The sequence below is a fragment of the Notechis scutatus genome, chromosome 3, assembly GCF_049901735.1.
Source record: "Notechis scutatus isolate UNSWTSFEM ecotype Mainland chromosome 3, rNotScu1.2, whole genome shotgun sequence".
NCBI lineage: Eukaryota > Metazoa > Chordata > Lepidosauria > Squamata > Elapidae > Notechis > Notechis scutatus.
In genome coordinates, this window is record NC_142011.1 from 137,851,613 (window position 1) to 137,867,736 (window position 16,124).

A 16,124-nucleotide genomic window follows, 5' to 3' on the forward strand; every position below is an offset into this window, starting at 1 on the left:
GAAAATAATTGATAATATAAAATCCAGAACGTGACTTTTTTGTTCTTAAAAAGACAAAACAATTTGGCGCATGTCTTAGTACCTTATGAGGAATTACAACTTTTCTTATCATTCAGTAAATACAGAATTGTTCACATACAAATTACCAGTGACCTCAATCTACTAATTTTTTGATATTTTTTGTCCACATTCTCTCTGCTCAGTAAATCTGAGCTACATATTGTTCATCCTTCAGGCGTTCATTTTATTGAAGGCAGGTGTGAAATAAAGACATTCTAGTGACATTTTGAAGGAGTTGTTACTTCTACAATTCAGTTTAATTCATGTTGCCTGGATGATTTAGAGGAATTATTGCTTTAAATATTTAAGAAAGCCCCCTCATGCTTTCCCCTGCGCTGTCATTTATAAGATAAGCTGCCAATGATCTTGACTTTATGACTACTTTCCCTTCCCTGGCCAGCCCATTCCCAACCTCTTACAACTATCTGCGGGTGGAGTTCTGGGCTAGCAAAATGAAATCTCATGAACACAGTATAAGACTGCATACCAAACAACAGACTACTTACAATATTATAATTGAAGTCTTTTTGCAAAATGGAGACATTAATGTTTTTAAATTAACTTTATTTTCAGAGTTTCAAAATTTCTCAAGGTACATTTCAGTTATAAGGATTTTTTTTTCAGCTTAAGGTGCAAATGCAGTATTTCTTTGCAGTCTGGCATAAATTCAGTTCCAAACAAAGACACAAGTAAAATTAGGCCTTTCTAAGTTGTATGGATTGTATTAAATATATATCCGTGCTTATATCAGTCCCATTGAAAAAGCCTAATATTAGCTAAGCTGGGCAATTTTCATTTTTAAATTTTTGACATAATGCCCTTTATATCCTTGATTAAATCAAGTGATTTTAGTTGTCCTTTTACCTATATCGTATGTATTTTATCCAAGGTTATCAAACAGTTCTTACATTTTGCATAAAACTTGCAATAAAATATTTTTAGTAGTACAAAATGGTTCAGGAATGTGCAGCTATTTGGACTTCAAGTGGAAAAGGAGCAGCTCCTTAAACAACACATATTTTCCTCTTACACAATTAGTGTAGAAAAGTGTAGTTTCTTTCAAGAACTTTAATGTTACATTATACATTAATGCATATATCTATATCTGCTGAGCAGCTTTTTGCCTTGGATTGGAGCAATAAAATGCCCCCAAAATCGTTTCATGTGTATCAAAGATGATTTAATTAACATACATATTATTTAATACAAAAAGGTAGGCATCCCAGTTTAAGGCTGCCAGTTTAATATGGCTAGCCTGGAAAAATATTTTTCTTAAAACTGAAATGAACTTTTAAGAAAAAATATTATGGGATTAATATGAATCGCGTGGGACAATAGAGTTTTCTATCCAATTTTGCTTCGTGTGAAAAAATCAATCCCTTTCAACTCTTCAGGCAGGTATTCTTGTTCTACAGGATTCTTGTACCTAGGATTATATTTGTAATCTTTACCATAACCTAAATTTTTCATGAGCTTGGTGGGTGCATTCCGCAAATGTAAAGGGACAGGCGGAAGAGGTCCTTGGTGGTCTCTTAGGCACGTTTTCACATTACTGTAAGCGCTGTACACTTCAATAGACTTCGGTGCTCTGGCGAAATAGACCACACACTGCGCCAGTAAGACCTATGCAAAACAAAGAAAAGGACAATTAAAGAAGCAAGGGAAATGTACTGCAGGTAGACTGTCGGCTTCTGTCGAGTACTGGATACTTTACACAACAAATCACGTTACTCACAAATAAAGATGAGTGATGTTTAGGTTTATTTCAGTTCTTCCAATCATGATCAGCAACAACAACGGAACTCCGTGCTAAGTCAGCATTGAGAGCAACTGCCTTCCAGCGCTGTTTATATCCATTCTCCACCCCTCCCAATTAGCCTAATATCTGCCCATTAACTAATCCCTCACGCCTCCTCCCCGTGCCTAATTAATTACGCCTATTGCCTCCTAACCCTCATTCCCCCTAACTTGCTTAGAACCCTCCCCTCCCATCAAGGTACATCCCGTCATATTCTTCCCCCTTCCTTTGCGGTATTCGGAGAAGGGGTGAACAAAAAGCGAAAATCAATCCATTCAACCACGGCATCCCTGCGAAACAGCTGAGCGATCCGCCCGTGACTCCGGAACCTCTGTCACGCTCTCTCATACACCGCCAGCAGGGATGATGTCAGCGTCGCCGCTTCACAGCTGATTGGGGGAGAAACGTCGGCATCGCATTGGCGCTGTACAGCCAAGTCAGGGAGAAATGCCAGAATATGTGTCGGGCTTCAGACTCATTTCTGTAAGCTGGCCGGATGGCAAGTTACAACAGCACTGAAAAAAAATGGCTTTGGAATGCTTTTCACACATTGCAGCATCAAGTGATCAAAATTCAGATGCTTGGCAACTGACTCATATTTATGCCTGGGGGGTGTCTTGGCATTCCCTTTTGCAAACTTCTGACAAGCCAAGTCAATGCGGAAGCCCAATTCATTTAATTTAACAACCATGTTTCTAACTTAACAACTGCAGTTATTCACTTAACAACTGTAACAGATAACCAGAGTTGGAAGTGACTTTATAGGTCATCTAGTCCAATCTCTTGCCCAAGCAGGAGACCTTTTCTGACAGATGGGAGTCCAATCTTGGAAGTCTCAAGTGATGGCGCTCCCACAACTTCTGAGGGCAAGGTGTTCCATTGGTTAATTGTTCTGTCAGAAAGTTTCTCCTTATTTCCAGGTTAAATCTCTCCTTGTTCAGTTACCATCCATTATTCCTTGTCTGGCCTTCGGGTGCTTTAGAAAATAGCTTGACCCCTTCCTCTCTGCGACAGCCCCTCAAATATTGGAACACTGCTATCATGTCTCCCCTGGTCCTTCTCTTTACTAGACTAGCCATGCCCAATTCCTGTAACCATTCTTCGTATGATTTAGCCTCCAGTCCCCTAATCATCCTAGTTGCTCTTCTCTGTACTTTTTCTAGAGTCTCGACATTTTTTTATAATGCGGTGAGCAAAACTGGATGCCATACTCTAGGTGTGGTCTTACTAAGGCTTTATAGAGTGGTATTAGTACCTCACTTATCTCGATTGTATCCCTCTGTTAATGCAACTTAGGATTGTATTAGCTTTTTTGGCTGCTGCTGTACACTGCTGGCTCATATTTAGCTGACTGGCCACTAAGACACCAAGATCCCTCTCACAGTTACTGCTATTGAGCCTGGTTTCAAGCTGTAGCAAGAAAGGTCGTAAAATGGGGGCCAAATTCACTTAATAACTGCCTCACTTAACAACATAAATTTTGGGCAAGATTGGGTCATAAGTCAAGAACTACTTCTCTATGTTGCACTGAACACTTGACATCAGAGAGTATGATTACAACATTTCATTGAAAAATGTGGAATTGACAGAATGACAGGAAGCAAGGGCCTATGAGCAAAGTAAATGCTGAATGTGCAAAATTTAACATTCCAGGAATGGAACATTTCATCATTATTAGGAATATTCTGTTTCTAGTCATACTATTCTTGATTGTAAAAATCTGTACCTGGTCCAGTCTTTGAATACTACAAATGGTTTCTGGTTCAGAATAATTAACTTTTGAAATTACTAAAGCGTCATCGGAATGACGTGATTGCCATGAATCAGAGGAATGACTGTTTCCAGAGTTTTCTGGAACATTCCATTCCCTGAATATTAGGTTTTGTATCTCCTAAATTGAACTCATTGGCATAGATTCCTAGGAAAAACATACAAGGTTACATTAGTAGTTAGTTTAGTAATTATATGCAATATAAGGAAGCACAATTACTGTACAGATAGTCCTCGACTTAGAACCATAACTGGGACCAGAATTTCCATTGTTAATCAAGATAGATGTTAAGTCAGCCATGCCCAATTTTATGATATTTTTGCCATGGTTGTTAATCAAATCACTGGAGTCGTTAAATGAATCACATTCCCCTATTGACTTTGCTTGCTGGAAGTCAGCTGGGAAGACTGCAAATGGCAATCACATAGCCCTGGGACATTGTAACCATTGCAAATACCAAGCACCTAAATTTTGTTCACGTGACTGTGGGAATGCTGCAATGGACATAAATGTGAGGACTGGTTTTAAGTCCCTTTTTTCAGTGCCATTGTAACTTTGAGCCAAATGAATGGTTGCAAGTTTGAGAACTACCTGTAGAAGAAAGAGGAACATTTAAAAGTTCTGATATTAGTTGTTTATAAATTACATTACCTCACACTCCGGCATTCCAATAAAGTGGCAACCTTGATAAGCAGCCACAGCTTGAGGTAAGGCCAAGGGATCTGCCAATCCTATAATGAAATTTTATATTCTAATCAGTCATACGATACATCAAGTCAAGTCGACTCAAGTAAACCCCTACCTGCCACAAGGCCTTTCTGTTTGAGGGACTATTTGTTCTGTGTGCTTCAAAAGACTTGACTTCCTTCAGGCCTCACTGATTAAGCAAAGTCAACTAGTAAGACCCAAGAGGCAGGCCTTCAGTTGCTCCATCTCTCCTTTAGAGATTCACATGGCATCTGCCTTAAAGTGATCTTTAAAACACTAGATTTTCTCCTAGGCCTTGAATTTGGATAGTTGGGCTGGACACTGAGGGAGGAGGACATAGCAAGATGGTTTGTTTCTCCCTTGGACAGTTATTATTTTCTGGGTGGTTTTTTTTTTAGGTAGTCTAGAAGTTTGATGAATAAATCAACAGGATATATTTATCTGGTAAAACTGCCAATGGTAACATATTAAAACTTGCTTTCATACATATTCTCCTTTGTATCCTTCATATCTAAGAATTAAGGTATGAACACTGGTTTCTCTATAGGACAAATGATTCAGTCTCTAATTCCACTAGGGAAACAGGCAATATCTTTCTATATAATTGGCTCATAAGCCTTTGAGGCTCACTTTTTTAGCCCAAGGAATACAGCACTTTCTGGGGATAAACTAGAAGGCAGCTGGATGGAAAGCTATCAGTACATATGAGGGGCACCAGAGTGACTAAGAAAAAAATGAGTTTCAACCAATGGTTAGTTGTTGCACACTAATCTCTGGTTTCAAATGGAGTACCCCAGTTTTATTCTTTTCAAGCCAAGTGAACAACAGGACAACAGGTGGATAGGTTTTGTTCATTTTCACCTCCCTCAACTAGAGTTCAATGGTGAAATGGACATCTTGTCAAAAGGCTACCAACATAATGAAACTACCGGTAGAATATGTCATGTATGTGAAACACTATATAAAGGCCTTGTTTGATGACGAGTGAAATAGGGACGACTTTAGCCCAAGTCTAGAAGAAATAACACTGGGACTCAGGCTGCAAAGATTTCTCTCATCTTAGAATGTTCAAGTTACCCATTAGAATCTTATCAGTCAACTACTTCTGATATTGGAGATCTCCATATTCATCATCTAAAACCCTGTGCTAGACAAGTGCATCATAGTTTGGAAGCCATACCCTCTATTCAGTAAGTTTGTAGATTCATGAGCTGATGCATAGGCAAGCACATTTCCAGTTTCAATAAGCCAAATACCTTTTTCATAATGATACCTATTAAACAGTCGGATGACTCCAAATGTTATAATGCTGCCTGTAATATTCTGAACTTCTCCTGATATGTTAGAGCTGCAATTCATAAAAACTGAGCTGATTGACTTCTGGCCAAACTCCAATTCTAGAGCAAATATCCTCAAAAACTGTCACCTGCTTCTTCATAGTTGCCCTGGAGGCAGGTTTTCCGAATTGCCCTATATTGTAAGAAGGAGAATGGCAGTTACTTGCACTTTTGAAGTAAAGGTTAGTTGGCCGAGTGCAGCGTTGGAGATAAAAGTGCTAGAATGGCTAGAAGGGTGCTAGGCAAAAGTGCCCATAAAAACTCACGTTCTCTTCAGTTACTCACCTATATCCTCACTTGCAAATCGTACCAACCTTCTTGCCACATACAATGGATCCTCACCCCCTTCAAGCATTCGGGCCAGCCAGTAAAGGGAAGCATTTTCGTCAGAGCCACGCATAGATTTATGAAGTGCAGAGATGCAGTTATAATGCTCTTCACCTATTGAGAAACAGACCAAAAGCTTCGATCATCCAATGCATCTGAGGAGCAGAGGCACTGCAATGGAAATGCATGTTTTACCAAGGCGTGTATTAATTTCAAGATGCCTGTATTACTTTTAAAGAGAGATAAAAATTACTTTGCATTCTTCAAAGTAACTGGGAGCAAAGACCCCGCTGCATGTTTTTTCTTCCGAGTTTCAAGCTGCTTCTTGTGGGATATTATATCAAACGTTTTACAGTATATTGTATTGGTGACATAGAACATTACAACATTCAGGATTGAATAATTACTGTATTTTAATGCTCATGTATATAGTGTATTGTTTCTACACTTAGTTCATCATCCAGTGATAAGAGGGATAAGTGATACATCAGAGGTGGTATCCAGCAGGTTCTGGCCAGTTCTGGAGAACTGGCAGCGGAAATTTTGAGTAGTTTGGAGAACCGGCAAATACCACCTCTGACTGGAGATTTTACAGTATCCTTCTCCTGCCATGCCCACTAAGCCACGCCCATAGAACTGGTAGTAAAAAAATTTGAACCCCACTGATCTACATGAATCAATACAAGTTACGATTCCCTTGACAGAGAAAATATATGCTGTACAAAAGCAGTTCAACAGAGTGTACAGCTAACTCAAGTATGTGATTTCCTTCCCAATACTGCCATAAGGGCTGTTATATTTGCCACTCACCAGCTCGGTCATACAAAATGTGGGATCGCTGGAGTCCTTCCTTCACGTGGTCTTCTGTGATGACCACTTGTTTAGCAGAACATTCATGGCTGTTACTCTGATGGGAGGGGTTGGTTAATCTTGACTGGATAGCCATCTGGAGCCCATTTAACCCAGTCCTTGCATCACCATCACAAAGATAGGCAAGAGTGTTTATTGCTCTTCTTTCAATCAATACACATAACCTGAAATAAAAACATAACTCATTACTTCCAATCAGGATGAAACATCTGAGTTCATTACACATTGTTTGTCCACAAAGCCATGTTTCTTCATCTTGGACACAGAGAGCAAAATAGACCCAGGTTTTATCCTCATGAAATTATTCCAAATATCACAGAGGCTTTACAAAGAATATGTTGGGGTGTCAAACTCAAGGCCCCCGGGCCAGATGTGGCCCGTGGTGTACTTAACTGTGGCCTGCGGCCCACCCTGGAAACAGCAAAGGCCTCCTTGAGCTCCATTTTTACTGGTAAAGCACTGCAGGAGGCCGTTGTGCCCGAAAACAGACCCTCAATGAGTGACATCAAGCTGTCATGCCCACCCTGGCCATGGTCCTCCCCCCCGAAGGTCAAACACAACCCTGATGCGTCCCTCAATGAAATCGAGTTTGACACCCCTGGAATATGTCGTGTGTCTCCTTGGTTTTCAGAATGCTATAAATATATAATGTAGTAATGTTAAACATTCTTCTGAGTCCTTCTTTGTCATTTGATAACAAACAGAAGATAAAGTGATAGTAAGCTTTAATCTATACATGGTCACATTCAAACCAGATTAGGGAATCCTTCCAAACCCATACTAAAAATTGAAATCGGAACCATATTTTCCCTTGAAATTGAAACAGCAGTTACACCATTAACTGCTTTATTTATTCTGTTAAATAGGAACAAACACAAAAGTCTAAACAACTTAAAACCAGGCTGTAGTTACAATAGAATACCTTGGCTTACCTTTCCCCAGCATATGCAGTCAAATAAATGCCCACTAAGAAGGTCAACCTGTTTGATCTCTTTTAGAAGGAGCTGAAACATCAGTGTAAATTTTGCCACCTAATAACCATGTTCTCTTAAGTTTATTTTAAAATAAATCATTCAAAACCAAAATTGATCATCAAGAAAATTTAAAAATCATCCTAAAATTTTCAATGGCATTAAATAAAATTAATGTTTTGGAAAGATAACATGGTTGTACATGCTTGTAGAGGGATCTGAAGTTGAAGGACATTATCATTTGTCACAATCACAGCATTTACTCTGAGGCTAATGGACACTACTGGCCTCAGCAGGGAAGAGAACCTTTAAATGCAGATATAGCAGCGGTCGCCAACTGGTGGGCTGCGAGAAAATTTTGGTGGACTACAGAGAACTCTCACCCCCAGAGCACCCCTCCAAAGCAATTAATTCAGGCTGTACAGAAACACAAGACTGCGCTGCCCACATGGCCAGCGGGAACCCTCCCCCCACTCACTCCTTACCCGGCAAACTTGCTTGCTAAATTTTCCGACCATCAGCTGTTCTGCTCTGCTGGGAGATTTAGATTAGCTAGGAAGCAGGAAATGGTTGGATTTCTTGCTTTTTAGCTAGTCTTTAGATCTTCGGCTCTGCTTTTAAGCACAGCCGAACTTCCCTTAGGACTGAAGGTTCTATTATTCAGTGCAGATTCACGGCAAGCAAATTTTATGTGACAGACTGAGCTAGCCGATGGCAGATAGATAGATATCTGAATGAATCTGTGATTCTGTGAGCAACTCAATCTGCCTGCCTGCTTTGCCTGATTTTGGGTAAAAATTGCTCTTTTTTATAAAAAATTCAATATTTATATAAATATTTATAATATTTACATACAAGCCATGCCCAACCAAGCCATACCCACAAATTAGGCCACGCCCACAGAACCGGTTAGTGGTCCCTGGGATCTAAAATTGTGAGTTTGGTGGTCCCTGAGGTCCAAAAGGGTGGGGACTCCTGCTCTGGAGGAAGTGGGAAGTCCTCATATAGTTTAAAACAGCTGTTACTTTTCCTGGGGTCACTCAGCAGCCACTACAACTTGCCATATATTAAGACAGAACAGCCTTCAATAAAGTTGTTGAGTCCTATATACTATACTGTCCCTTTATGCTATATGATGACACAACATTTTGCTATCCAATTATCATTTGAATTATTTTTTCCTTTTAGTACATATCTGTTTATTATTTCAGTTCTGTTTTCGCTTTATTCTTCATTTTTAGTATTTTCCTTCTTTTCAATATGTGTCAGTTTTAACATATTGAGTTCATTAGTTCTGTAGAAACAACTAGTTATCTTTCAAATGAATGTAGTATGAAAGGACAAGCAAAAATTCAGGTCCAGATTTGATGCAGATTTGGGGGAACAACTGCATATGTAAACACTCCATGCTAATCTCTTTCTCTGTAGGATTGAAGCCAACAAAAGGCATATGTGCAGGTTTATCAGCACCCTGCTCTTATTTATCACACATTCAGGAGTATCTTCCACCAAATGTATTGTGGGGAGCAAATAGATAATGATTAGAAAACCTGTTCCAGCAGGATTGTCCCTCTCCCAAAATAAAACAGGAACTCTATGCTCTGTGGAAAGGATCCCTTTATGTGCATGCATATGTCAAGGAAAGCATATATACATATGTGTGTGTAATTTTAAAATTGTTATTTGTAAGCCACCTAATTTACAACTTGTACATATATTTCATCTTTGTATTCTCAAAGGTATTTATTTGTGCTTATAAAGATATTTGTATTTCTATTCTCAAATACAAATGATTATATTAAATACATGCTGCATATAATCTTGCAATGCACAATATTTGCCAGAAGGTAACTATATTTTCTCACAAGAACATCCAGCTCCCTGGAGATTGAGTCATCCTGCAGATTTGGTTTCAGAAAAAAACTATCCTGTAATCTGCAACTCTTGCACTGCAAAAACATATGGACTACACAACTCGACCAGGGCAAAGCAATAGACGCAATCTACATAGACTTCTGTAAAGCCTTTGATTCAGTGGTACACGACAAACTACTCCTAAAAATAAAATCTTATGGTATCTCTGGACAACTGAATAACTGGATAGAAGCATTCCTGTCAAACAGACAACAAATGGTCAAAATCGGAACGCCCTATCAAATCCAGTACCTGTCAATAGTGGTGTTCCCCAAGGCAGTGTTCTAGGACCAACTCTCTTCATAATCTACATAAACGACCTTTGTGATCATATCAAGAGCAATTGCGTTCTCTTCGCTGATGATGTAAAGCTGTTCAATACCACAGACAATACTACTACCCTACAAAAAGACCTAGACTATGTATCTGAATGGTCTAACATATGGCAACTTCAAATCTCAACAAATAAATGCTCTGTCTTACATATTGGTAAAAAAATCAGAAAATAAAATACAAGCTGAATAGTCAAGATCTTGTCGATGACCCAAGCTCTGTAAAGGACCTGGGAATACTCACCTCTAATGATCTAAGTGCTAGAGCCCACTGCAACTACATAGCCAAAAGGCATTAAGAGTTGTTAACCTAATCCTACGTTGCTTTTTCTCTGGTAATATCTCACTACTAACCAGAGCATACAAAACATTTGCTAGACCAATACTCGAATACAGTTCATCAGTCTGGAATCCTTATTACGTATGTGATATTAGCACAATTGAGAAAGTCCAGAAGTATTTCACAAGAAGAGTTCTCCACTCTTCTACTCGTTGTAGAATACCTTATGCCACCAGACTCGAAATTCTAAAACTAGAAAACCTTGAATTACGCCGTCTTCGGTCCGACTTAAGCATGGTATATAAAATCATACATTGCAATGTCCTACCTGTCAATGAATACTTCAGCTTTAACCATAACAACACAAGAGCACACAACAGATACAAACTCAAAGTAAACCGCACCAAACTTGATTGCAGGAAATACGACTTCAGCAATAGAGTGGTCAATGTCTGGAATACTCTACCCGACTCTGTAGTCTCTTCCCCAAACCCCAAAAACTTTAACCTTAGACTGTCTACTATTGACCTCACCCCTTTCCTAAGAGGTCTGTAGGGGCGTGCATAAGCGCACCAACGTGCCTACCGTCCCTGTCCTATTGTTTCTCTTATTCTTTTATTTTCTTATATGTACCCATTTCATATATTCACAACTATGTATACACTTGTACTTATTATCTTGTAAACAATTGACAAATCAAATAAAATAAATAAATAAAATAAAATAAAATAACAGCCAAAACACCTAGTATAACTTCACATATCTTTTCTCCTATGCCAGCTAAAGACAATACTTCATATCACTACTGAGATTTCTGTGTCTGACAGAGAAATATGCTAAATTATCAGTAACTAAGAGCTGGCCAATCCACTTTTCTGATCCCTGACAATATACAAAACCACCTTAAATCATGGGAATATTATATAATAGCTGCTTCTTATTTTACTTTCAATTTAGATATGTTTATGGTCTTCACTGACCATCAAGCTTAGTGAAACAGCTCTCTTATACATCTTCCCATGTGATTTAGGAAAAAAATATAGCAACTCCCATGGTATTAAAACACGAAAGCACTTTACCGGACTGAATTTTCCTGCTTGCTTCATATCACTTCTGCAGATTATTATGCTGCAGTCTATTTGCTATCTCATAGATGCCACTAAGTTTGTAAATGTGCTGAAGCTGACTAAAAGGTTATTTTTAAAGGCAAAGTGAGCAAAGCAAGTACAGATCAGGTCACAGTGCTCGTCTGAAATTAAAGCTAAATTTTTAAAAAGTTAAAAACAGAAATGAGTCAGTTGAACTTAAAACGTTCTTGCAAAATAATAAACAAATAAAACAAAAAGAGATCGTCATCTCTTTCATCTGAACTCAACATGCATATGCAACTGTAAAACAGTAACAACTACACCCATTGGCAAAATCATTTTTCAAGCTTTTGTACTGATGTTCCGGATTTTGCACTGAGTTGCCTTCTATGGATCTGGAAAGATGATTTTATGGTTTTTGACCCTTACAGGAACATTAGTGGCTACAACTTCAGTAAATCAGGAAGAAGATAGACTACTGGGAGAGCTTGGAGGATTAAGAATGATGGGCAATATCAACATCTAGAAGGCAATATCAACATCTCTTGGAACTCACTAATGGAGATACTTTTAAACCAGAGATATTGAGGAATACATCTGATAACTTATTCACAGAAACGAAAAAGCTTAGCCTCTGAATTTTGATGCTTCTCTTTGATTGGCATGATGTAATGGAATTTGGGAATAACCTTGAGGAAGCAGAAGCCCCCAGTGGCTTAATGGCCAGAGAAAGAAACTTAGGAAGGTTCATCCTAATGAATCAAGCAGTTAAAAGAGGTAGGGGCAAGTTTTGTACTCCCAGATTTGCAAGATTCTGTTAATGTACCTTACAATAAAATAGATTTAGCTCATCTTAGTTGTATTTTCTTATCTAGTTTATGTTCTGTAGGAAAACATGAAAAAAATATCAACATACATCATAAAAACCAAGGCACGTGCAAATACATCTTTACTACAGGTGTAGAAGCAAAACAATCTAAAGAAACATTCTAATTGCTTCCTTAGTAACCTAAAGAAATTCATTTGTTGATCTCAATCTAGAAATTGTGCGTACCATTTTCCAGTGTATTAAAAATAAATAAAGATATATTGTAATCCTGTGGGACACAACATTCTGGAAGTTTTAAAACTCACAGGACTATCTCAACAACCTAACATAAATATGAAGCTTTATTATCTTTTTATCATTTCAAACTCTACTTCAGCTCTTTCTACCTATGCAAATAAAAATTCCAAGGTATTCATCTAATCTAGTGCCCAATTTCCATAGAGATTTTCCCCACTCTCGGCTTTCACTTGCACAATTGCGTGCTGTATTTTTGCCAGCTTCCAAATTTAAACACAGGACGTCTTGAACACCAAGTCTCGATGTTTATACCCTGTAACCTGTGATACCTAGAGACAAATATATACACAGAAACAGAGAGGGCACCCTAGGGCTTATCACTGGCTGACCTCTGAGTTGAATGTCAACTAAAAGGATAGGAAAAACACAGCTAATGCATCACTATTCACCGAAAGAAATAAAACTTTATTTATTTATTTGATTTGTCAATTGCTTACAAGATAATAGGTATAAATATTAAAAAAAAAGCCTTGGTGGCGCAGTGGTTAGAGTGCAGTACTGCAATCTACTCCTACTGCAATTTGGCAGATCGAATCCCACCAGGCTCAAGATTGACTCAGCCTTCCATCCTTCCAAGGTGGATAAAATGAGGACCCAAATTGTTGGGGGCAATATGCTGGCTCTGTAAACCGCTTTGAGTGGGCTGTAAAGCACTATAAAGTGGTATATAAGTCTAAGCTATTGCTATAAGTATAAACATGAGTAAGAATACAGGAAATAGGTACGAATAAATGGGGACAATAGGACAGGGACAGGAGGTACAATGGTGCACTTATGCACGCCCCTTACAGACTTAGGAATGGGGTGAGGTCAATAGCTTAAGGTTAAAGGAGTGGGGGTTAGAGGATGTAACAACAGAGTTGTTAAATGAATGAATAAGTCCTTATTCATTGAAAGTAACAACTTTCAACGAATAAAGACTATATCAATGACTGCAATAGAAGTAATGAGTGTGTCATGCCCCTGGTGGAGACTGACTCTGAGGAAGAGGAGGAACAGCCAACAGGGAGTGGAAGTGTGGCTCCAGAGGTGGTGGAGGAGGCTGGGGAAGGGCAGAGGCCAGCTGAGCAGTCAGAGGAGGACCCAGGCCCATCCCTTCTCCATCCTAGGGCAGGCAGGGAGGAGAGGATCGGGGTAAAACATGGTCTACTCGGGAGGAGAGGGCCATGATCCTCTTCATGGGTTGCAGGTGTGAGATTTGCATAAAAGGTTGGACCTGTGTGCTAACAGATGCTGGAGACAAATTAGTGTTTTATTTCTAAAGAAGGTTTATCTTGGTTGGTGTTCTTCCAATGGACTGTCCCTGGATATCTTCCTGAAGCTGGCAATTATCTATCCTGGTCTATCGAGGAACTTTATTCAATGCGGTTTGTTTTTGGTTTTTGCTTCGTTATCGGCTCTTTGAATGTGAACTGTGTTTCTTGCCTTTGAAATGTTATTTTGAAAATAGTTTACTCCTCCACTGTGAACAATTAAACAGTGCCTTAGTTGAAGGCATTAGAGGACTTTTAGTTACGTTTTGGATTTTGTTCTATTTCTGATAGAATCTGGGTCATCACAGAGTGTTTATAACCATCTTCACATACTGCTGAGCAATATAAATAATTATCTACAGTCTGTTGTGCTTACCTTTAGTGTGCAGTACCATTTTATGCTAGTACAGGTAGTCCTCAACTTACAACAGTTCACTTAGTGACTGTTCAAAGCTACAAGGGCAGTGAAAAAAGTGACTTATGGCCATTTTTCATACTTATGACTATGGCACCATCCCCATGGTCGTGTGATTTACATTCAGATGCTTGACCACTAACTCACATTTATGACGGTTGCAGTGTCCCGGGGTCATATGATCCCCTTTTACAACTTCCTAACAAGCCAAGTTCAATGGGGGAAGCCAAATTCACTTAACAACCGTGGTGACTAATTTAACTGCTGCAGTGATTCACTTAACAAATGTAGCAAGAAAGATTGTAAAACGGGGCAAGACTCACTGAATAAATTTCTCACTTAGCAACATACATTTTGGGCTCAATTGTGGTTGTAAGTCAAAGACGACTTGTATGTAGCCACAATAACATTCAGAATAAAACACGGGGACAAAACCACATTGTTATTCCTAATCAGGTATTTCAGATAAAATCCGGACCTTCAGATAAAATTAGAAGGGATTCTATTCACTTTCACTTCACAACAATTCTAGCAGGAAAGTTAGCCCAAAGATATAACTATGTCAGAGAATGATTGGCCCAGGGTTTTCACATTATTTTGAAAGCAAACAGGAGAGTGATTATTTTTACTGCAAAAGAGATGAACACCATGCTTTTTCTGTGCCTACTACTGTTACAATGTTCTTGTTAACATAATTTTTCCAATTTGAATTCAGAAATTACCATAGTTAGGAGGAAGGAGCTACAGGGGGCAAATCATGAAGTATTTCTGGTTGTCTAGATCAGGGGTGTCAAACTCAAGGCCCTTAAATCTGGCCTGGAACTATCAAAGGAGTGGCCCATGGTGCCTCTGGCTGCCAAAACAGGCTGCGTGCGGGGGAGGGGGGGGGGGACGCCTCATTTTCACCTTCCATGGCCTCCTACAACACTCTGCTGGCTGAAACCAGGCACAAAACCAGACCCAAGCCAGCCCAAGAAACAGGCCAAAAAGGGCCCAAAATGGCCTGAAAACTGGGCCAAAACCGAGCGAAAACAGGGCCCAAAATGCCCCCCCAAACAGCCTGAAAACATCCAAAAAAATGGCCTGAAAATGGGCCACATGCTCTGTTTTTGGTCGGCAATTGCTGCAGGAGGCCATGGGGGGGTGAAAACGAGGTTCAAGTGGACCCCCCATACCTCGTTTTGGCCGGTAGGGTGCTGCAGGAGGCATCCGCCCCACCCCACTGCCGCCCCCTGAGGAGAACTAAAATGCCGATTCAGCCCTTGAAGAAAGCCAGTTTGACACTCCCTGATCTGGAGGAAACCTGTGCTGAAAACAGATGCCTACCACAGACAGGTGTAGCTTGGTCCTACGAAACAATTATTGCACAAAGTCAACCAGAGTTTTATGCTCAAATCCTTACACAAAAAGACAATGAATACTCCTGAGCTATTTTGATTGCTATTAAATGCAGTCTCTCTGTCTTACGATCTGCCTATCTTATGCACCAGATGTCGACTATGAAGATGACATAGGTGTAGCCATATTTTATTCTAGCCTTTGTCTATTCTTTTCTTAGATTTCTTTAGGTTTTCTGCAAAGGAATTTAACGGTATTTCAGGCCACATTCTAGCTGTAGAAAGTGGGGGGTGGGTGGGTGTAGAGATAAGGGGGAATGTTAGGTCTAGTTGGCATTCCTTCCCATGGGAACTGAGAAGGTGCCTGCAGCGGCAGGAAGGTGGACTTTGGAGTCATCAGACCAATGGACTGAGAACTGATTGGAGATTGCGACTATGGGGAGAAGTTTCAAACCTTTGGTTTTTACTGGGTGTGATTCTGGAGTCTGGCCAGAGTCAGAATTACACCAAGACCTTGCCAATTCGATATGTTTCTAC

At 39.5% G+C, this 16,124-nt stretch overlaps 1 protein-coding gene across 1 annotated transcript in view; it reads right to left on the bottom strand.

The window, feature by feature from the left end:
* Positions 1-607: 607 nt before the first annotated feature.
* The window catches only part of WRNIP1 (WRN helicase interacting protein 1), a 38,118-nt gene continuing 22,601 nt past the window's right edge, over positions 608-16,124 (bottom strand). The window contains exons 4-7 of the mRNA XM_026676609.2: positions 6,812-7,035; positions 5,960-6,115; positions 4,281-4,360; positions 608-1,683 (exon numbers count right to left, since the gene is read on the bottom strand). Of these exons, the coding sequence (XP_026532394.1) occupies positions 1,405-1,683; positions 4,281-4,360; positions 5,960-6,115; positions 6,812-7,035 (739 nt within the window). The 3' untranslated portion in view covers positions 608-1,404. The remainder of the gene's footprint in view (positions 1,684-4,280; positions 4,361-5,959; positions 6,116-6,811; positions 7,036-16,124) is intronic.